This window comes from Vanessa tameamea, chromosome 17 (genome assembly GCF_037043105.1).
Source record: "Vanessa tameamea isolate UH-Manoa-2023 chromosome 17, ilVanTame1 primary haplotype, whole genome shotgun sequence".
Classification (NCBI taxonomy): domain Eukaryota; kingdom Metazoa; phylum Arthropoda; class Insecta; order Lepidoptera; family Nymphalidae; genus Vanessa; species Vanessa tameamea.
This window is the reverse complement of record NC_087325.1, coordinates 8,670,530-8,694,192: the sequence shown is the minus strand read 5'-3', so window position 1 is coordinate 8,694,192 and position 23,663 is coordinate 8,670,530. Positions and strand designations below refer to the sequence as shown.

At 30.5% G+C, this 23,663-nt stretch overlaps 1 protein-coding gene across 1 annotated transcript in view; it reads left to right on the top strand.

Moving 5' to 3' along the window:
• The window catches only part of LOC113400469 (frizzled-4), a 33,132-nt gene that overhangs the window by 7,452 nt on the left and 2,017 nt on the right, over positions 1-23,663 (top strand). Inside the window, exon 2 of the mRNA XM_026640035.2 lies at positions 22,742-22,914. Within this exon, the coding sequence (XP_026495820.1) occupies positions 22,742-22,914 (173 nt within the window). The remainder of the gene's footprint in view (positions 1-22,741; positions 22,915-23,663) is intronic.

Genomic DNA, 23,663 nt, shown 5'->3' with positions numbered 1-23,663 from the left:
ATAGGGCTTAATAATTAATAATACTAGATAGAAAAAATTGCCACATTGATTTCGAAGTGGTTTAAAATTCAAGATCACGGGATTGTTGAGAAGTAAAATACCCGACGGCCGTGTTTACCCTCAGATCACAAAGGAACCGAGAAAGGATTCTGCATATCTGTTACGGTGATCGCGCCGCCCGAGATGCTATCGAACGATCCTCATTATTGGAACTCGCTTTGTTGGTCACAGTATACTGGGGAGTGGTAGATGCAACAGCGTTTTATTTGCTTTCTGTTGAATATTTATTGGCCTGTTAATGTGGAAATATTTTGAATAATTAACACGGTACCATTTTTAATAGTAGTATTGTATGAAACTTGCATGCATACCGATATCTAAATATTATATCTGGTTATTTTTTTGTACATTAATATTACTTTGTCAAACTAATTTTTAAACGAACGTAATTTAAATATGTTCCGTGGAAAAAAAACATGAACCCTTTTTTGTTATCCTTTCTATGATTTATTGAAACCTTTTACGTATACTGTAGTAAATAAGGCTTGTTAAGTACGATGCACGCTCAGATATACCCACAACACGACGAGCACTACAGGCTCGTGGTGCACCGATACGATCTCCATTGTTATACAATACTCGCCCGACTTTGAACTTGAATTACACTATTTATCACTTTCTCCTTCACGTGTATTGGGTTACCGTAATCTGTAATACAATCTGTACGATCCAGTTTATGAGATCTACAAGCATGTGTTAGATGTTAAAAATGTAATAGGATCCTTGAAAAAACTCCGATGGTGACTCGACACTCGTTCATTTTTTGTTCGACTGACCAAACAGTAGAATGTTCCTAAATATATTCGATCGAAAACCTGCACATTCTCAACCTGTAGCTGACAATTAGTAACATGCAAACAAAATTATCTTTGATTGATTTCTGACTTTATGTCCTCTACAATATAAAACTGGTTCTTATTATGTAATTAGACCTATTTAAATGGAGTTCCACGTAAAATCGTGCTCCGAAGGCCAGTCAAATTATATCTCGGCAGTGGGTGGGCCAAGATTTCTGAAACAACCTCGTTTGTTGGTTTTCGATGATGGATAGCCATGTAATTAAGGACGGTTATACGTAGACCCATCTCGGAACGCGATGTTTGACAGGAATTTTTAAATTGACGTTAATATCTAGGTAGGCAGCCATTGCAACTAGCTTCTTATTATCTCTAGCAATTTGTTGCAAGTACAAAACAAGATCATGTTATAAATTAAGCTTGAAATGGCCGTGGTATGTGTATGTTTACTGAATAGAATAGATTGCATTATTAGTTTGGCTGTTTCTTCATGTATAAATCTCACAACATTTTTGTTTATATATTAGTAGATATTATTTATTTAGTTATTATAACATCATACATCGCTGAGGTAAAATAGAAAGTTGAAATAAGTAAAATAAAAAAAATATTGTTACTGAAATAAAAAAATTACATAATTTCATAAATTTTAATGGAGTTTGTACAAATTGTTTCATTTAAAAAACGGAGGCTGTTTTGTTAGCGATCTCAAGTCGCTGAGGTAAGTAAAAGCTCTTACCGAGAACAGTGAGATCGTTTGCGCAGTGTAAACTTGAGAATATGAGGGTAACCATTATTATATAGTAAGAGTACACACTGCTAGCTTGATTTTTATATGATTATTAATATTCTTGCATCTATATTGTGTTCAGATACGATGTAATTTATAATGATAATAATAATGAGAAATCAAGTTTTTACGAATTATTTAATTAAATTAAATATCTGCTAATTTTTGTATTTTATTTTAGATATAGTTTTGTAACTTGTCAAATTTATATTTTTAAAAACAAACAAGAAACATTATTTTTTCAGGATTTATTATTCTGCATAAAAATATTATTAAAATAAATTCTAAGTATAAGTCTCGTAAAAAGACATGAAAAAAATAGTCACCCTACATCAACGGATGCGCCTGCATTTAGCGCCTACTCCTACAAACGAGCCAGGCGACCACTGCGTTGTTTTAAAAGCTTTCACAGCTTATTTTCACACCACCGACACCATCTCGAGACATTTCCGTTAGGATAATAAAGCATTCAATGTATCATACGCTTAAGGAAATTTTTACTTCGCAGTTTTTCTCATATTTAATAAGGTAATATATCCAAACATCGGATTCGATCGATAAAAATCGGAGACAGAAACAGTAAATACTGTTTTCAATTTCAAAATAAGCTCATTCTTTACGTGACCCAGACTATTTTCAAATTCAGATTTACAAGGCCAGTTCGTTCTAAGAAAACGGCAAAATCCTTTGTTGGTAAATTATTCGTTTTGGAAGAATACGACAAGTTGAAATGTTGCGACGTTAAGTTAAATAAAAGAGGGATTGTAGATGGCAGGATTTGGGGAGCAGGTAGGCTTTTTTGTTTCACTTTGCTAGGGATGGCCGGCGAAAAAAATGGTTTATGTGGACTGGTGCAAAGCAAATGCGAAGTTGACTCTGCTTCATAAATGAATATTATTAATAATATTAATATTTGAAATTGCTTCGCAAAGATTCTTCGTCATAACGTTGTTCTGAAAAAAAAAAAGTTAAATATTATTAGATATGTATAACAACATAATTATTCGAAAGTCCTAGTTTTAACAAATTACTGTTACGAATTATATTAAAAAATATATAAATTATTAAAAAAAATGTCTTTCACCCGACTTTATAAAATTAATTATTATTCATAAACATTAGATTCCTAAATAAGAAACTATTTTTAAATGAGTACGTACATACGTTCGCTTGTTCTTGATATATTCTAAAAATACATTTACAGAGCCACGCTGTGTAATATGATATTTGAAAGCTGCATAAGTCATGCTTACACAGTGTTTATCTTGTATATCCAACCATAACATTACACTAAAATTATATTATATGAATAAAACGTTTTGTATTTGTTTCGTGAAATAGGTGATTTTGCTTTTTCAAAATGGCTCCCGTTAAATAACAGCCATGGCACAGAGATCGGTCCTAAACAAACAGTGATTTCCATTAATGTCCGACGGACGGACGGACACAGCCGCATATATTTATTGATTTATTGATCGTAAGCAGAAATCCCGACAGTCGTAATTTAAACACGGTACCGAAGCCGCCCGAAATGGCTTGGGATGCGTCGAACAGGATAATGTTTAGACAGGTTTATGATTAAATGTTTGATTATTTTTTTTTAACTGAGATAAATAAACATCAAATGCGCGTTCTATTTCGACTTTTTATGAGAATGAAAATTTTATTTTACGTTACCTTGTTAATATCAAAACTTATTTTGCTTCATACATATATAATTAAGCAATTATAACATTTCTATTGAAAAAGAATAATTAATTCTTCTTAACTAACCTATAATTTTATTAATGCTTCTATAATTTTGTAATATACATAAACTAAGTTTAAACGTTCTGATAATATATTTAAAAATAATAATAAGTATATCCACTCTATAGCGTTGTTGTTCTTCCTACACTCGCTTCCCGCTAAGCAGATGCACATGCCTGCGCCACGGGATCCAACTATCTATGGCTTTTATTGTTATCTCTGTCTTTTTCACACTTAAACACATTTCATTAGGTTAGTAAAGGACAACATACTTTGTTCTACAAATTATTTTACTACAGAGATTTATTTACGTCATGTTCTACGATCTAAGATAACTGGGACTAACAAGAATTTAAATTCGTATAATTTGTTACTGACATATAATAAAAAATGAATGTATATTGTTTAATCAAAGTACGTAAATATATAATTATGTTAAAGATAAGATTGTAATCGAACAAATTATAAATTGATAAAAACTTTTTTAATTAAAGAGGTTTTTATTAAGAAGATAAATTAATTATTACGTTTTTTAGTATTCGTATATTATGAATGTACTAAACATCAATAAGTTAGTTATTCTAATATTATTATTATTATGGTTTTTATTTTTGCCATTATACCATTATATTTTCGCCAGTGTCATGTGCGATGGAGAAGAGTTCAGATGACACGAAGGAGGTTGTACGGAATTTAATATTTTAATCAAGATAACAAGACGTTTTGTCTTTTGCAAACACAATTTTCAGATTTGAATATTATAATATAAGGAATCAAGTTATTGTATTGTGAAGAAATTAGTACCTACTTAATTTATCAGATTATTGAACGACTAGACATTTTTTTATTGATTGATGGTTTTTACGTACGAAAAATTATCTAAGATCAAAAGATACGATTTTTTTTTTCATCTCTTTTCTTCTTTCATATTCAACATAAACTTTCGTGACTCAATATTTATGTATCGCCTTATTATCATATATTTTTAAACAATACAATTCGAGACCGTTTATTATACCTTGTAAGAAATAAGAGACGATTGTATGTAAAGTAGTGTTCATAAATTTGATTATAACGAGATCGTTGTTACATAGAACGCGGTCACCGCGTTCGGGTTGCGCTTATATATAGGTAATTATACATTGTTGAGCGATTTAACAAACAGGTTTTTTTTGAGTTGCTATAAGTATACTAGCGTAATGGAGTTTGTATTTTTTATCTACTAGCGACCCGCCCCGGCTTCGCACGGATGCAATGCTAATACTAAATATACTACAGAATGTCTTACAAAGTTCACAGTTTTCAGTCATTAAATAATACAAACCGCTATGTCCCTACATTTTAAATCTGTAATATCTTCAACAATATTCATTTAAATTACATGATGTAAAGGGCCATGTTGATCTATATTAAATTCACAATGTATTTAAGGTACCTAATTGGATAGGGATTTATGCTGTATTGCTTAAAATAGCTACGAAAATAAGCTATTATTTATCATAAAAAGTAAAGAATAAAAAACGGTTATTATGGGTTATCCCTAAGAGATAGACATAGACCATCACGGACTTTTTTGAAGACCTTTTTTGACCAACGTTTGCAATGTAAGCACAAAAATGTGTTTATTTACGACATCACTTCAAAAACCTCTGAAATTATAGGTGTTTCTCTACTATATTGTGCATGTATTATACATATAAACCTTCCTTTTGTAACAATTTATCTATTTTAAAAAAACCTCATCAAAATCTGTTGTGTAATTTTAAAGATCTAGACATACATAGGGAAATACAGCGGTAAGCGACTTTGCTTTCTACTATGTAACGACTTATAAAGCCGTATATCTATCTATAATTGAAGAGGAGCCATTTTTTTTTAAAAGGCCTGTTTTTTATAAATCCATATAACATCGAAAACAAATTGAAAAGCGAGAAAATGTCATGTAGGTCAGTTAATACCATAAAATTATTCTAACTACTTACTCGATATGAAACTGATTTAAATAGAGTACTAACATAGTAGGTACGTATAGTTTAGGCGACAAATCTTTAAATTAAGAACATATTTTCAAATAGAATTCGAGTTAGTTCTATTTAAGTGTTGAATTAAGAGATTTTGTATGTCAATAATGTTGTCTTGCAATTAGAAAGTTGCAGTTCCGACCCTGAAGCGTTTAGCTATTGTTGTACCCATTCTTAGCACACGCAAGAAGAATATTAACTGATCAGTTCTTATGATAAAAAAACCTGCCGAATCAAACTTAGTTTTCTTTAAGTTAATGACTGTTGAAATTTCTTTACGCGAGATATGTAAAACGAAAAATACTTAAATGAACGCGCGAATTTTCAATGAAAAATACATACATAAACAGTTAATATGAACACGACACACACACATATAAAAGTAATAGAATCGAATTCTGTAGGCCTCGAACAGGGATTATTAATTTTTTACCTTCCATAAATACTCTGCATAGACAAAATATAATTTAAATGGTTAGTTAATATAATTATTCCCCATCAAAATATTGTCCAACAAAACTTGCCGCTGAACTTCTAAATGGTCCGCACTATTAATCTAATGTACAAACGTAATATAAATAATAATTTACTATTAAATAGCTCAAATACGTTACGTTATAAACCACTTAACACTGCACATTATTTTAAGCGATAAATAATACGAGAGTTTATATGAGGTTAACTCGACTAACATTCGAGCCGTGTGAAGAACGCGTTAAATCCGAAGTCCGTGGCGAATTCTGATGTGCGAACTGCGCATACCGTACGTACACATCAACGACCAGCACTGTGAAACATACTAAAGGAGTAATCAATTATATACAATCAAACTTACAATAATGTGAATAAAACATTGATTTTATATATAAAATATTTAAAATATATAAAATTACCTCATTATACATAATATCTAATTTTCATTTAACAAACCTTTTTTTTAATAGGCCTTAATTAATGCAATCTTCATTACATATATTTTCGAATAGATCGAGAAGTTTCGCCTCGTGACTTTGTCTCCAAAATTATTAGGTACTGTAAATTAGTATTAACGGCAACGTAAATATATTCTTCTCAATTTAAAAAATCAAGTATTAGATCAATTTTCAAATTTAAATGGAACATCTCTTGATGACTTGTCGAATAAACAAAATTATTAAAATATATTTACAATCGGTGAATATGCAAGCGTACAATATAATAATTCAACTGAAAATTGAAATAATAGTCACCTTTTTTTTGTTGGAAGCAAAGTATCACGTGTTATGAATTTAGGTTGCAATTATTTTAAATTTCGAATATAATAAAAATCTATTTAATTCAAGCAATGTATATATTATCTGTACAAGTTATAATAGCGTTGTCGAGTTATGTCCGTAACAACTTCACGACTTGTATTATTAATTCACAAGCAATTTATGTGCCGTAAATTTTACATAGATACAAAGTACAAACTAGCGCACCATAACCGATTTAATATATCCCTAGTATAACATACAATACTACTTCGGTTTTGCGATTTTACTTGTGCTTTAGCAAACACAATATACAAATGAGATTTTTTTTAAATATTATATTATATATCCAGTTTAATGTAATTTAACCTCTTTAGATATAAATGTAAAAGGCTATGTATATTTTTTTAATGCAATGTAATTTATATAAAGAAAACAAAATAAACACAAAAAATAAAAAAAAACTGACTAAGATAAAAAAAATGGCCGTCAAAGTTTCGTTATTAGTATAGATTATAATAAGCATTAATTTTATATAGTTGTTTTGAATAATTTTGCAATAAAAGTCGAGCAAGCGACCGGTTGTTAGTTTATGATATTTTATAAACAGCTCTTACAGCAAGTTTTGCTTATTTATAGAAACAATGTTTGCGTCTAATTGTTACGCGTAATGATTTAATGACGCAATTACTTTTATTGTTTTACTTAAGGTATAATGTATCTCGTTGAGTTCAATGAACTTTAAATTATCTTAAAGGAAACATTCTTAAATTCGTTGATGCGAATTACAAAATAAGCTAATGTATATTTCTTTTGAAGTTTTTTCATCAGATTGATTTCATAATATGATCTTAATTACTTATTTGATAGTATAAGAATAAAGACAGAATAAATAATAATATAACGAAGTATAAACAAATGGCTTCGGGTAGAATACATTAACATTTATTTACGTAACCCTCGTTGCCTTGGACATAAAAAAAAACTGTCATATATCTATCTCATAATTAGCAAATGCTAATTGCTTCACAAATCATCTTGTTTCGTATCGAATAAAATATGACCCTAATAATACACCTAAACACAGCTCGTAAGTCGGCGACTTTGAACTGTATTTTGCATTCCGTGGCGGCACCATCAAAGCTGTAATCACGACCCGCCATTGATCTATAACAAAACTTTCTGACGGACAGCGCTAAAACGTTGCTTGTCTATAATTTAATAATATTTAAACTATAAATCTAGCTCATGTAAATTGATAAATCTGTTATAATTGATATACTTAGTATAAAATTAGAAAATATTAAACAAACATATAAATAAAGTTGATATAGATAAATTTTACTCCGGTTAAGTTACCATGTAAGACTTTTGAAAAAATGCATATTAATAGGAACTACCGTGTTTGCGACGGGTTGCTTTGTCTATTTTTTGTCAAGTTACGTTATAAGGACGTGTTGTTTTTCTTTTTTTTTAATCATATTTATATAGAAGCCCAAGCATATTATTATTGATGGCAGATGCGCGCAATTTAATGCAAGTGTATTTTATTATATGTTATTTTGAGCCAACGTTGTCCATATAAGAAGAAGATCCGTGGATTTCTACACTGAAAAGACTGACAGTGTATAATTTTAGTTGTAAACATGTTTATAAACAGTTGAAAGAACTACTTCTTGACTTCCTAATCTATTGAACATGCCTAATAAAGATAGAATTATACTATAATACACAGTTTGATCAGAATATAGAAGTGTAATTCATTTCATAGTCGTTTAACCATCAAAGTTTACATAAGTACTACGAACATATTGAAACTGCACTTTATCTTAAATACTTGAGCAGTCGTCTGTAATGTTATACCTATTATAATATATATTTTGAGTTGAATCAAGACGTTCAATTAATCAAAGGTCAAATTCGATGAAATTTGGCATGAAGAAAACTTTAAGCCCAAGGAAAAACATACGACTGCTAAAGGCGTGGGCGAAAACTAGTTAAGATATAAAACAAACCATATATATACTCGACAATCATATCTATCAAGCGTAGTTTTAGCGTCCATAATTTTTTCTGGTATCGTTTTCTAACTTGTAACGAGGCGTGGTGTGATGAGATGTGACGTGATTGACGGCGAGGCGTGCTGTGACGTCTTGTTGCATGCGAGTTTCAAAACAGCCTTGTTTATTGTATCACTAATATTGTCAAGTTGTACCATAATCCAATTAGACATATGATCGGCCAACTTATAACCACAACTTAAAAGAAAAAAGAAATAAAATATTATTTTAATGGTATAAAATATCTTACTAGTAATAACTTCTTAGGATTTCTTAGTAATTATTTGTTAAAAAATAAATTTATACATATTTTAAAAAAAAAATAGGAGTTTTTTTTAAGTTGATATTTTATCTAGGTCTTACATAAGTATTTACTCAACGACTTGTTAATGGTTAGGCAAAAATATATGCAATTATTTGAAAAGAGAGTATATTAAAGAGTTACCAAAAAGGACTGTATTACTTCTTTATTCAATGTCCTGCTGTGGCCTCTTCAACTCAGACCGAAAAGGAATTGGGGTTCTGAGAATAAACATAACTTAACCTGGAAAAATCGAAGAATCCCAACGGATTTAAAGGAAACCCATATCTATATATTCCAAACAGCCGAAGTCGCGGTAACAAAAGCTGAAACGAACGATGTTGCATATACAAAAGGACGTATGCAATATATCAAGAGTAGGGCGAAAAGACGAATCGTTTTACCCAATATTATTTCAAACTGACAGTGGTCATTTAATCACCGGATAATTGTTACTGATAAAAAATAAAAAGCATACAAATAAGGTTCTTTGGCAATTTGTATCTGAATTAACTAAATAAATTGTCATATATTCACCAAACATAAAAGGACTACCTTTAAAACATGTAATAAATGCTTTTATATATATTTACAGTACAAGTTTTTAGTAATGAATAATCTTGGTGTGTCCCACTGCTGGGCAGAAACTTATGGGCCACCTGAAGTGGTTACCATCGCCCATTAAGATTGGCACCATAAGACATAATATTATTCCTTACAACACCATTGCGCCACCAACTTTGGAAACTAAGATGTTTCGTCCCTCGTGCCCGTAGTTACGCTGGCTCACTAACCCTTTAAACCGGAACACAACAATATTAAGAAATGCTACTGGACGGTAGAATATACGACTGGTACCTACCTACAGACGCAAACGAAAAATGGGCTTGGTGCAAGTGTTTTTCCGTTAATCCTAATATCAATTATTGGGTTAAAATGCACCTCTTTTACGTTTTACGTATCAGTGGAAACAATAATAAATTTATTAATGATCTTTATGTTGTGTATTTTGATCGCCGACGTCATTCTTGATATAGGTACATGTATTATAAAGCTGATGCCTTTTTTATAACCGGCAATTATATATTTCTAATAATCACTTTATTGATACTTACATTTTGTTTTATCATTCAGTATAATATAATTATTATAGTCGTAAATTATACAATTTTAATTCAAAAGTATGTATTGTCCTTTATTCTAACGTACATTGGGGGCACATTAGTTTTCTGTTTTCAAATTAAAAGTGACGTCTCGCTGCGCCTGCGCCGGTGTTCTTGCAGATGGGCGTAGAAACTTTAATCACCTGATAAATAATCCCGATAAAGGTATACCAGACACGGGCCCTCGTAAAACAAACTCAGCGGGATTCGACTATAATTTAAACTATGGGAAGAATATATGGAATGACATATGGTCCAAAGGTTTTTTACGATAGACCTTTCGTGCGTATAAGAAATCGATTACATTAACTTTTCTATGTTTTCTAATATTTATTTGTATATCTCACAACCTAAATATGTTAAATTTTAATTAAAATAAATAGAACAGTATTTAATATCGTTTGATTTTAAAGATAAATGTAAAATGTTTTATATAATATATATTTTTATTTACACTGGTAAGGTTTATCTTTGGTATTTTTTAATTTAAGGTTTTCGTGTTAATTGATATGTTATTGATATTTTTGTCTTTTGATATATGATAATAGCGATGACGGCGCGTTGAAGTCTTTTACACGTTTTTGTCTTAAAATAGTACTTTTTTTATTATAATAAGAAAAATAACAATAATTATTATACTTCGTATAAGTATTATTAAAAATAACAAAGAAAATTATATTGATTAAAATAACTAAGTACATAAATTCTGCCAATTATTTGGCTTGAATTTAGTGTACCGATTTTTAAGATTTTTTACATGCTTTGATATGATGATTATTGATATTCTATTCAATCATGACGGCGGACCCCTCCACGATCAAAATCGAAACCAGATTAATTAAAAATTTAAAACAGTCCTCATATAACAATCTATTTCGATATTATTTATTTATAATGCGTGCGGTGCTTTCTAATTACATTTTTAATTTTTATGACTGCGTTCCATATGAATCGCCATAAAACTTTAAGATAATTCCTATCAACGTTATAGCATATTTTGGGCAAGGAACATTGACAAGTGGATTTACACAAAACTGAAAAAAATATAAAATAATTACCTGCTTGAGTTTTAATACAATTTGATCATTTCCCTTCATACAAGCATGCAGTCAATTTTAGACGAAGGTATAATTTTATTGGGTATACTCTATCCCAACCACAAAAGCCAATAAACAGCCTTAGACATGGAATTGGCGCTATATCTCAAATAAAATCTATCATATTCGACGAAGCTGTTATCGGATGTTGGAAGTAAAATTAAAGTGGATATAGTCAGTAGTTCAATGTAAGCTTAGTCAATATAGCTGAGCTTTTTGGTAATCTTCCTTTTTTTAGTTTGGAATATGCGGCAGGAATAGATATTTCGATAAAGTTGCAACAAATATACAGCCGAGATGGCCCAGTGGTTAGAACGCGTGCATCTTAACCGATGATTTCGGGTTCAAACCCAGGCAGGCACCACTGAATTTACATTAATTTGTTTATAATTTATCTCGTGCTCGGCGGTGAAGGAAAACTTCGTGAGGAAACCTGCATGTGTCTAATTTCAACGAAATTCTGCCACATGTGTATTCCACCAACACGCATTGGAGCAGCGTGGTGGAATATGCTCCATACCTTCTCAACGGGAGAGGAGGCCTTAGCCCAGCAGAGGGAAATTTACAGGCTGATTATGTATGTTATGTAAATATACAGTCCATTAAATACCCCAGTATATTATTATTACAGCAATTTTGAATTACAAAATGTATTTAAATACGTTCATGTTAATGTTTCATACTCAAAACATTTCAACATTTGCATTGGTATTAAAGAAATTAAGTGTAAAAACGGAGTGTAATTATATTTACAATTCAAATTCAATTTTATTGCTCTGTGGTCTTTTTTAGCGACATTCAATTAATGTAACGTGCAGTCTTATTGTAATAATCATTTAACCGTTTTTAAAAATGTATTCGGTTTTTTCTGTGCGCAATTTTTATCTTAATTTTATTGTACGCAAAATGTGTGGCAAGTGTAGCTTCTTTAGAACATTTTCACGACTACCGTTTCATATCCCATGGAAATTATTTAGGCTTCTATTTTATATTAAATTCATAGCACCGTAACGTAGTTACATACTAACTATTATCATAAGGTGTAACTAATGATGAAAATCTTCCTCGTTGTATAAGGTGAAGAATTCCAAATATAGTTTAACTACGTTGATCGAATTCGGGTTGCCAGCTACAAATATTATCTTATATTTTTATTACGTATAGTATCTAATTGAATGTTTTAATACTTAAAAAGAAAAAAAAATCTTTTATATATTTTTATAAATTTGTTCGATGCATTCACGCTTTGGTCTCAATGTAACAGTAAAACACCCCTAAGGAATACGCTTTCAACTCGTTTCTCCGGCATTAAAGATTCCGCAGCAGAAAATCTAATTAGAATAAATTTCGGAGACCAAAGAGGGTACTGAATATTTATTTCTTCACTCTAATTTATACTCAATATCTTCGCATAAAGGCTCATATTATAATAGCAACCTAATATTTGAGTCATTCTTGTTAGCCACGTGTTAGCACTTGTCAAATAACATCCGAATGTTTGTTTACGGAAAATTACACTCTCTACAAATCTGTTACGTTCTATAATTCAAAGAGTAATCGAGGCGCTTAGGATGTTTTCTTTTCAGTGAATCCGTCTTGTTAGCGGGCTTATTGTTGACCGCGTGGTGTTCCCTCTCTGTCATACAGATAGCACTTTGAGTATCTATCTCTTTTCAGTTGTTAGAGCAAGGTCGGCTCGTTATAAGCTCTTAACGAGAAATGAAGGAAAAGCACGAGCCTTTTAAAGCTTCTCAAACCGTAATCATAAATAGTGATAAACCGAAATATGGGTTTTACCGAATACGGCTTTATTTATACGCTAAGTGATCTTTATCTATTAATGTATCTATCTGTATATTTATTAAATGTACTGTCATTGTTACAACGAATAATTATTAAATAATATAATTATATTTCGTATAAAAAATGCGGAGTACCATTTTCGTACATTTTTATGAGTTAACCTTGATGAATAGTGGTGGAAAACTTTAAGACAGCTGATGTCGAGTACTTTTCTTGATTGTTCACATTGCCAGCCAATTGTCGCGTTATTAAGTTTCTAGTAAACCATTATAACATGGTTTAAAAACGGCCATATTCATAATATAAATTATTTAAAAATAAATTTTATGTAAGATTTAGAAAAATACACAGATAATTCTTATTATTTAAATAGGTGAGGTTAGCCATTTATTCGGTCCTTGTCTAATTTTAAGACTTTTAAGCTTTTTAGTTTTATCGTTTTTTTATTGATTAATTGACGAACTATTAAAGAAATTAATATATAAATATTTAATAGAATGTATAATGATATAAGCGAACCCATAGAAAAAAAAGACTACATTTATTTCACACGTTCGTTATGACTAATTAATTATTTTGAGAAAGTTTTGGAAGAACACAAAATTATAAATATTACTAAAAAATATTTTAAAGTTTGAGAATCACTCAGTAGGCTGCGCAGGTATGTATCGCGCGTGTCCCGTTCACACCTACGACAAACATATATTGTTATCTCTCTCACAATAATGCCTCTATCCCTCTCGCGTATAGACACCATTCCGTCACGGTCCTCCGGATAATTAAAAGAAATCTGCACCGCAATCTAGAGATTATAAAAAATATTTAAAAACGTTTAGTTAAATTGTCATTTACATAATCATAAAGAAAAAAAAACTTCTTCGATCTCTATACAACTTTTATTTTTATTCCGATTAAGTTTTTGTATAATCTAGGATATTGCTAGGATATATAGGTAAATGTAGTCAATTGATATATGCATTTTATTACGTATATAATCCCAATTTTTTTTCTTATTATTTTTATAAACAGAGTTAAAATTATTTATTTTGTCAATACGAAATATTTACTACAAAAACACCATTTAGTTCTGCTCGTAATCATTTTGATATCTCGATTATTATTATTATTATATATTCCATAAGCAACAGCTTGTCCCAAAATATGGTACCGAATCCATGGGAATTGTACTTGTTTATAATGGAGGCAATGCTCCTGTGGAACAAAAATAAGACCAGTGAAAAAAGTGGTTTTTCTCTAGAAAACGACTCGCCATCGACTCGTTACCAATCGATTCTAGATACCATATTTGTATCGACTTTTATTTGTTACGCGTAATTCGATTTACACGTATTTTGATAACGTTTTGTTTCGCATTACTAATTAAGCTCGAGTTTAAATTATTCGGTCGAAAGAGTTTTGGAATCGTTGTAGAAAAAAGAGCTTGACTTCTGGATAAGGTACCGGTGTCTGAATTGCCTGAATTAGTTTAACCGAATTGCCTAGTTATATATTCGATTTGTTATTTTATATATATTAACTAGAGACCCATGTGCGTGCAAATATAAATAAATTGTAAATATATTCATAAAAAAAATGGATAGTTTGTAATCATATGAAGAATTTAAAAAAAATGACTCCTAAAACAAGAACCGAATCGACAAACTACATCACAAAAATATTTAAGTGTGTAATAAACTTGAGCAATATAAGACCGGTGCGGCGCGTCAATCCGTCAAACAGTAATCACCTATTATAAAACGGTGAAGAGCCGAGCTCCGAAATAACTAGACGAGCGCTTATACTCTTAACAATCATGACATCGATTGGAAATCACGATCCACGAAACGACGCAACCGTGAAGGCTTAAGAAGACCGCAGATTATATATATATTTTTAAAAAGAGGTTTTCTTTTTCATTTTTAGACGACATTTACTTTTGTTTACAAAAGGATTGTATAATATAATGTCATTGAAAATATATAGTTTTTATAAAATATTACTCTTAGTATTACTATTTTTATTTAAATTTGATTAAAATTGACTAATTCAAAACCATTATACATCGTACCAGAGCATGATTTACAAGTAATAAAAAACCTGCTATGAATAAGTTACTTTGTTTATTAAAAATTGTGTATCAAAACTTTGTCACCACATCGTACTAAGAAAGCTTACGAACACCTATAAGCATTGCTTTTCTTTCCTGTAACGTTTTTGAAACCTCAAGCAGCCACTTCCAAGCAATCGTCATAAATAAGTCGAGTTCTTAGTGCTCCTTAGTTCCAATCGACTGTTCGGGTCCAACGAAAAACAAAATCTCGTTATGGTAATTGCTTGACATGTTTTCAGTCTTTGTTTATCTTTACTATCTCGACACACTCTCGTGGCTTGTACATCTTCTCAATATTGCTATTTAAATCTTATGTTTCATTTAAATCTGTAACAATTGAACAATTTTTGTTTGGACATAACCTCAAAGTTTACGAGAACTTTGAGAATTTAACAAAGATTATATTATATAATAACAAAGATTATATTATATAATAATAAGTTTCATTGTAATGGTATAAACACACAATCTTATTAAAGTGAATTACTGAATATGATGTTTTAAAATATCTACTTATCATTCACGGCGACATTGTTGTCAATCAGCGGCAGTGATGGACATGAAAAGAAATGTAAATATATGTATTTGAATGCATCAAGCTAAAGGCTCGTTAACTTAGTGTAAGCACTATTATTTAAATATATATTTGGAAACTGCGTTTGATTCAATCAGATATCTTATAATACCAGAAAAGACTTCAAGGTAAGTATCTCTTTTAAAAAATACGTACCTCCACCCCAACTTTCATTGACTATTTAAAAAGGAGCATAAGTAATGATTTCAATATAACTTAAATATGACGAACTTTCATACAAACTCTATCCTTAAGTATTAGATGATGAATTTCCAAAAAAAACCTTTAGCATCTGTCTTTAACTCTTAAACGTAAGCCTAAATATCGATTTCCATATTTCTAGATTCAGAATTGACGAATTTCCATACCAACTTATGAACCTACTAATTTATCCTACTTAGGAGATGAATTTTGAAATTTTTTCTGTCACTGGTGTTCTATTAGAAATTCCTGTGCAAAATTTTATCCAGCTAGACCCACCGGCATAGACTTGCGTTGTATGTCAGTCAGTCATTATAATATGTTATTAAATATGTGTTCTGTCATATTAACACTTATTTATCGTATCATTTTTTTTACATAGATACGTCCCTTTGAATTTATATTTAATTGAGTGGTAGATATTGCATTGTCATGATTTCATAGTATAAAACAAAGTCTCTTACTCCTGTCTATCCCTATGTATGCTTAGATCTTTAAAATTACAAAACGAATTTTGAGGCGGTTTTTCTAAATATATAGATTGATTTAAGAGGAAGGTTTATATTTATATAAATATATTATGCATTTAATATAGATCAATATGACCCTTTACAGCAAGTAATTTAAAAGAAAATTTTCGAAGATATTACAGATTTAAAACGCATGGACATAGCGGTTTGTATTGTCTAATGACTGAAAAACAGTAAATGTTGTAAGACATTCTGTAGTATATTAGTATCAGCATTGCACCCGTGCGAAGCCGGGCGGGGGTCACTAGTTCTAAATAAATGCTTATTATTATAATGTAGCAACACTAAACTGTTGTACTTAGAAATATTAAACCAGTACCATTTTATTCATATTATTAAAATCTGTCATACCTATTTCTTATTATGTCGTACTTGAAACGTAACTAAGAGATACCGATTATTAAGAGACTAGCAAGATAGAGATGGCGTTAGAGTATTTTTGCGTAAAAACCACCTGCCCTTTGTAAAACGTAGTTACGAGATTATTTACGATTTTGAAATTGTCATGTGAAAAGTGACGACACTAGACATTCATTCTTCGAGAAGTAGCTGTTAGTATTCCCTACGTATATGAAAATATATAATCTTTGCTATTAGGCACGTATTGGTTTATAACTAGTATCACATAATTACCGGTTTAAAACCTGAAATTCAACGGGAAATGTTTACCCGACAAATGATAAAGTCTCACGAGTAATAGTAATCTAAAAAGCAATTCAAATAATAAATTACATAAATTAATTGTGACTGAAACTCTATTCTAAGTTTGTGGCCATCTATAAACGTCTAAAGCAATTTGTTTGGACTTTGCACTTTAATAAAGATATGAACTATATAGATTTTAAATTTTGTTGATTATGTTTTGTACCACTTGTCAATGTCACCACAACATATTTCAACATAGACCAAAATCTCATTATTTATTCATTACTCTTTGAAATATGAGAGCAGTTTTTTTTATCTTATAAAAATTGCACAGTTCATTTTATAATGAAAACTGTTTATTAATTTGGCTAAGCAATTTCGCTTTAATGGATATCGTCTACATAATAAATTGGACATATTAAAAAATAAATTTATGAACATACTTTCGTTCGTACATATAGTGAGAGTGAATTAATATTTATTTAAAAATTTAACTTACAATAAAACTTAACATATTTTTTTAATAAATAAAAAATTAACATTAAACTCTGTTCACCTAAAAACGCTGAGACTTATCTTAGGTTGGTTGAAGTTCGTTTCCATTACAACAAAATAAGAAGATAAATATTCTGTTATTATAGTAGCCTGTGTCTAATCTCCAATAATATTTATGTACCTATAGGGCTTTTGAAAGGAATGTATTAAAAATGTGGAGAGATTCAGGCGAAGCCACATAAAGAAGAATCGTTAAGGCGCTCGTAATAATAAAAGCTAACACCCACTGCACTATTTAGGTGAACAGGCTTATTTATTACTTTAAACGAGATGCCATTCTACTATTTCCATAATGTTATTTATGTGTGCTGGATACGAAAGATTTTTGAACTCCAGATATTTAAATATTATTATTAATATTGTATATTGAATCTATTTCTTTAAGTGTTACTCAAATAACCGTATTTCCTTTTTCCTTTCTGATTTTTATATATATTTTGTAGATTATATTATTGTGCGTAAATAAAGAATTGTAACAAAAATGTAGTTAAATATTACAGATTAACAAATGTAGCCTAGAGTAAATAAAATTACAAACGAACGTGTTAAGTACCAAGTAAAGATGACGCAACCGTTCAGAAAGGTCCACAGTTGGTCCTTTAAAAGAAAAGTAGGAGTTTTTCAGTTCTAAGTCCTCGAAATCTGAGATTTAAATGAAGAATCCAAATCAACTGTATATAAATGATGATGATGCCTTGTAATTGGTTTTTATTTTTCGCATTTTATATCTCATCGTAACTCCTAGTACCTTGACGTTGTTATGACTTACCAAGTTTATTACAAACTCGAAATAAATTTGGCTGCGGCGTCCGCTGATGATGCATGAGGAGGGACCCAGTTTATTTCGGGAGCTCGTAAAATCGATTATCCGTTCAATTCGTATACGTCTCCGACGTGCGTCTGCGCCGCATCGAAACAGGATGCACTATTTCTGTTACACGCCGCTTTGACAGGGACCCGTGTATGATATTAATGTAAACTGGATGTTAGACTAAACTTTTAACATGCTGACATTCGCTGTAGTGCACGTGGTATCAATACAAATAGAATGAACTTCTTGTGAAGTAAAGGAATTTTTATAAAAAAATCGCACCCTATAGGTATATCCATACTTATAAATATTGATATCTGTCTAAAGCATTTAACTTCAATGTAAATATAAATACACACCTTTAAAGTCTCCCGAAAAGGCAAACGCGTTCACAGCAGGTGGCTAAATATGGATGCAGTTAAGTTGAACGCACTATATTAACCAATCATATTAGACCTGTCTTAGTCTTCCAAACATTTTTTTTGCGTTAGCCGTTCTATAACATCGGTCGTATTTACTTAGAAAAATGTATATTCGATTAACTTTTTTACGATGATTGATGGACAAAGGAAGGAATATAAATGAGTTTATTTAGAACTTGCTTTTAATAAATCGATCGCAGTATTTTGTAAATTATGAAAACAAACGTTGTCTAAATTGTTACTGTAATGTAATGTACAATATTGAAAAGTACATTCTCGACAAAATACAGATTTTATTAAGCGAAATTTATTCGCGGCAAAAGACAAAGTATTCAACTCCAATATTTCTCCTTCCTTTAATTAGTTTTTCACTGCGTTTCTGTAAATGTATTTAATTTCCAGTCTGCAATATTCCTTGAACTAATAAATATTGATTGATTGCACTACTGCGAATTGTAGCGTATAGCTTAGAAGAGAACCAGTTCTAACTATAGCTCATTAGCTGGTTAAAGGAAGTACAACTTTTATAGTGCCGGGTTTCGTTCATAAAATAAAATAACCGTATAATATGTCTCTTACATATTTTACAAATATTATACGAGTTAATAGAAATTCATTTTATATATATATATATATATATATTTACAGAATTATAATTAAAAATCATTTAAATAAGATAAATTAATAAACGCATCCACTTATTTTATATAGTTTATTTATTAGTTGTATATTATTTGCGATTAAATGCAGTACCATGAATAGTCCGTAAATTATGTGAACTGTAAAATGGAACTAAGTTCAAGAAGTGAAACGAAGCCGAGGCCGAACAACGTATGTCATGTAGACGTTTACGATGCCCGACAGATTCGAAATAAGAATATGAATGTTAGCAGCGTGTGTGGCCTGGTAAACTGCCAGTATGAAAAAGCGTAATTTTTTATTTTAATTTGTTTAAATTTCGAATACAGATGTACTAAGTTCTTTGAAACTGCAATATATTTTTTAATATTTTTAGTATAGTCTATGTGCACAGACACCAAATAGAAGTGACTGTTAAAAAATATAGTGTTGAATGTAATGTATTTATTTTAAATGAAAGAGTCTACGATAAAATATTTTTGTTGAGAACTATATCCAAAAAATTACATATGGATTTGGTATTTCAAATTTAATAGCGTGAAAGGAATCGTTTCCCTCGAGATAATATTATCAGTTAATGGCCACTCGAAGCGCGACATGACGCCACATAAAAACGAAAAAATAAAATCTTAAAAGCGGCAGACCATTCACGCCTCGATCGTAATAACATTTGCATTTTCATATCATTTCACAATATGATATAGTATGTTATACTGTATTCGAAATAATAAAGAATAAAAAAATATTAATAAAAAAGTATTTGGAAGACTAAAACAGGTCGAATGTGGAAAAGTAAACTTAACAATTATACCTACTACTTATATTATTTTGAAATATCCTATTAAACTTTATTTATTATAGCAATTTAATTTTTATTTATAAAAAAACCTGTATACGCAGAAACAATTCAAATTTATTTATATTTTTACAAAAAATACTTAAGAATGGTTTTTAAATAATTTTCGAACGCAATATGTGTTTATTTACAAAATTTTCTTCTAAAAATAAAGGACATCTCAACGATACTAATAATTTAAAAATGTAAAGGTCAATCAAACCATTTATGCATTGAATATATTGTGCTTACTTCCATATTCAAATTAATTCCCACTCAATTCGACAAACTTAATAATTACTTGTGCATAATTAAAATTTCAAAGACCAAAACTTCGTACAACGCTTACCTAATTACAACAATGCAACTCATACAAATATTAGTAAAATGTTAACCGACATGTGTTGGACGGAGGCCGGATCAAACATGCGAGCGACCGAGCAAACACCACTGTTTAGACTATCGCCGCTTTTGGTTCTGTACAAATAGAGACCGTTGTTTGCTCAAGTGGTGTTTGTTTCTCGGGGAGGATTTACCTGTCATACATTTTAATGGTATTTAGTAAGGGTTCTTATGTTCTACATGATTTCAGTAGTTCCAAATTAAACATGTTAACTAAAAACGTTACCTGCTTTTTGTAGTCTAAAATTTATGTCAAAAATAAAAGTAAATAATTATTTTATGTATAGTTCGATATACGGATATAGTTCAACGTTAACTTATTTTGATATTTTTGTTTGATTGAAATAAAATTATCAGACTTCGTAATTTTAACATGTATATACACGTTTATATATAAAACAAATTGTTGTAAGTTATTTTACTTTTAATATACCTATTTGAACAATGATACCCCGTGTCTGTTTGGTTGAAACATTGAAAAAAAAATAAATCATTGAAAAGAAAACCTATCGTTAATGACTGCTATATGAAATAGACTTACCAATACCAATACCGGAAACATCTCTTTTAGGTTTTTAACGTTTACGTGTTTGTCTAAACTAAAATACAATTATTTTCTAAATAAAATTTTTAATCAGATGTCATCATCCGAATATTTTAATATTATTCGTATAACATATGTTCCTTATGTATGTTTTGATCTTTAAAATTACACAACGGATTTTGATGCAGTTTTTTTTAAAAGATAGATTAATTCAAGAAGAAGGTGTATATGTATAATATACGCACAATAATGTAGAAAAACACTGTTACTTTTAGAAGTTTCTGAAGTGTTGTTGTAAATACACATTTTTTTGCGCTTACATTACAAACGCGGGCTGAACCCTACGAGATAGATCAAAATAATGTACTACGCAGGTCGCTAGTGAACAATAAGACTTTCAAAACTTGGTATGACCAATATCGTACGCGAGGATCGAACCCATGGCAGCAACGTACCATGCAACAGCACGTTATAGTGACAACTGTGCCAACCAGTTGTCAAACTGCGTAGTGCATCTTGCGCAAAATTACTTTATAATTATGTAAACGTTAAAGTATAATATACCTATTTATCTTTTAGAAAAAATAACAAAATTAGTCGTCGCCTAAACGTGTTACCTTAACTTTGTTTGACCAAATAATTTCATTCTTCACGAAATGGGCTTCGATATAGTGTAATTCCCACCCCATAGTACCTCATTAAGGCATGTGCGCTGTTAAAGAATTTCAACAATAGTTATATTTAAGTTTCCTCTTATGGTATGATAGTTCTCTCGAGGAGTTAACACGCCACCTGCCAACAACAGCTGAGTTTTTTATTCAGTCATTCGTATCAACCATTTAAATTAATCATAATGTCTCGAATTCCTTACCTTAAAAATATTTAAATAAATTAATAACATATTTAAAACAGTTCTAAGAATCTTCTATTTTAATTAACGTCATAAGTATTTAAGGTATTTAGAAATTCATAGTTTCCATTCTTGGAACTTGGATATATGTATATTTACATAAAACTAACATTATATGGCAATTTGGAACATAATGATGCGAACTGATTTCTGTTTTTGTTACTTTAATATATCGTCATTTTAACGATAGAACGTCCCGTAAAATAATCAAACCACAAATATAATATTTTAAATAAATCTTTAGTTCCATACATTTTTAACGTTTTATTCGAAACGGTTATAATGTGATTAATAGATTAAAACAAAATAAAATAAATGACTGACACGATAGTAATATGTTTGTCTCAACATTTTCATTGATCTTCTCTAATAAGAAGAAAGAGATAAAATTATACATGCTAATATACTCCTTCATTGTAAATACTTTACATATGTATTATTTTTTAATAGTTACTGACCACCTAATAAACTTATTTCGTTTTATTTTTAGGTGGGTGGTTGTAACGGGAGCATGGCGGGCAAGTGTATTGCGTCCTCCTAGCACTCCTGGAGCCAGAAACGATCGTCACTCTTCACTCCTGCAATTAGCCGCCTGGGGAGTCCCTGCTGCGTTGGCAGCGGCTGTGCTCGTTACAAGAGATGTTGACGCTGATGAATTGACAGGTGAGATATATATATATTTCTTAATATAAATTTGTAAAACTCCTTAAACTAGAAAAGCCCGTATCATAGTAACCATTGCCTTCCAAAACATTGAATCATTCTTTTAAGTAATATAATAAAGTAACAACCTATTCCATTGCTGAGCAAAGTCCTTAAGAGAAGGTTGAAACATGTTCAATCACAGTGCTCCGATGCGGGTTTGTGGACACATATCTCTCAAAATTTTAGTGTAATTGGACACTAGTTTTAGCCAGTGGGCTACCTCTGCTCTATTTAATGGTAAAGATCATTTTTACGAATGATGTTTGTGCATATGTTATTTTAGTAAAATACAACTGTGTCTTTGAACTGAGCATCGGTCATTTAATTCCTAATACACTTGTACCACTACTACTATTGTACCGTAAACCCCCTAAGCGACATTCTGTTCTGTAATTATAAGAAAATAACAGGTATTTTAACATATTAGACAAATATAAAACGATTAAAAAAAAGCATGAATGGTTTCGCCTCCCATTGAGTTAGCATACCGAATCAATACTATTCTAATACATACGGAATATCACAATCAATCTTCGCGATTTTGACTATTGTGCTCCTTTAATTGTTCGATCGGCGGCGTTTTCAAAGCGATTAAATCTTGTACGAGTACACGGGAGCACGCATTCATGCGTTCAGTATTCTGTGGAACTACCGCGCCATTGTGGTTTACGTGTGTTTTCAATGAGACGCTGACTTAGCTGCGTTGC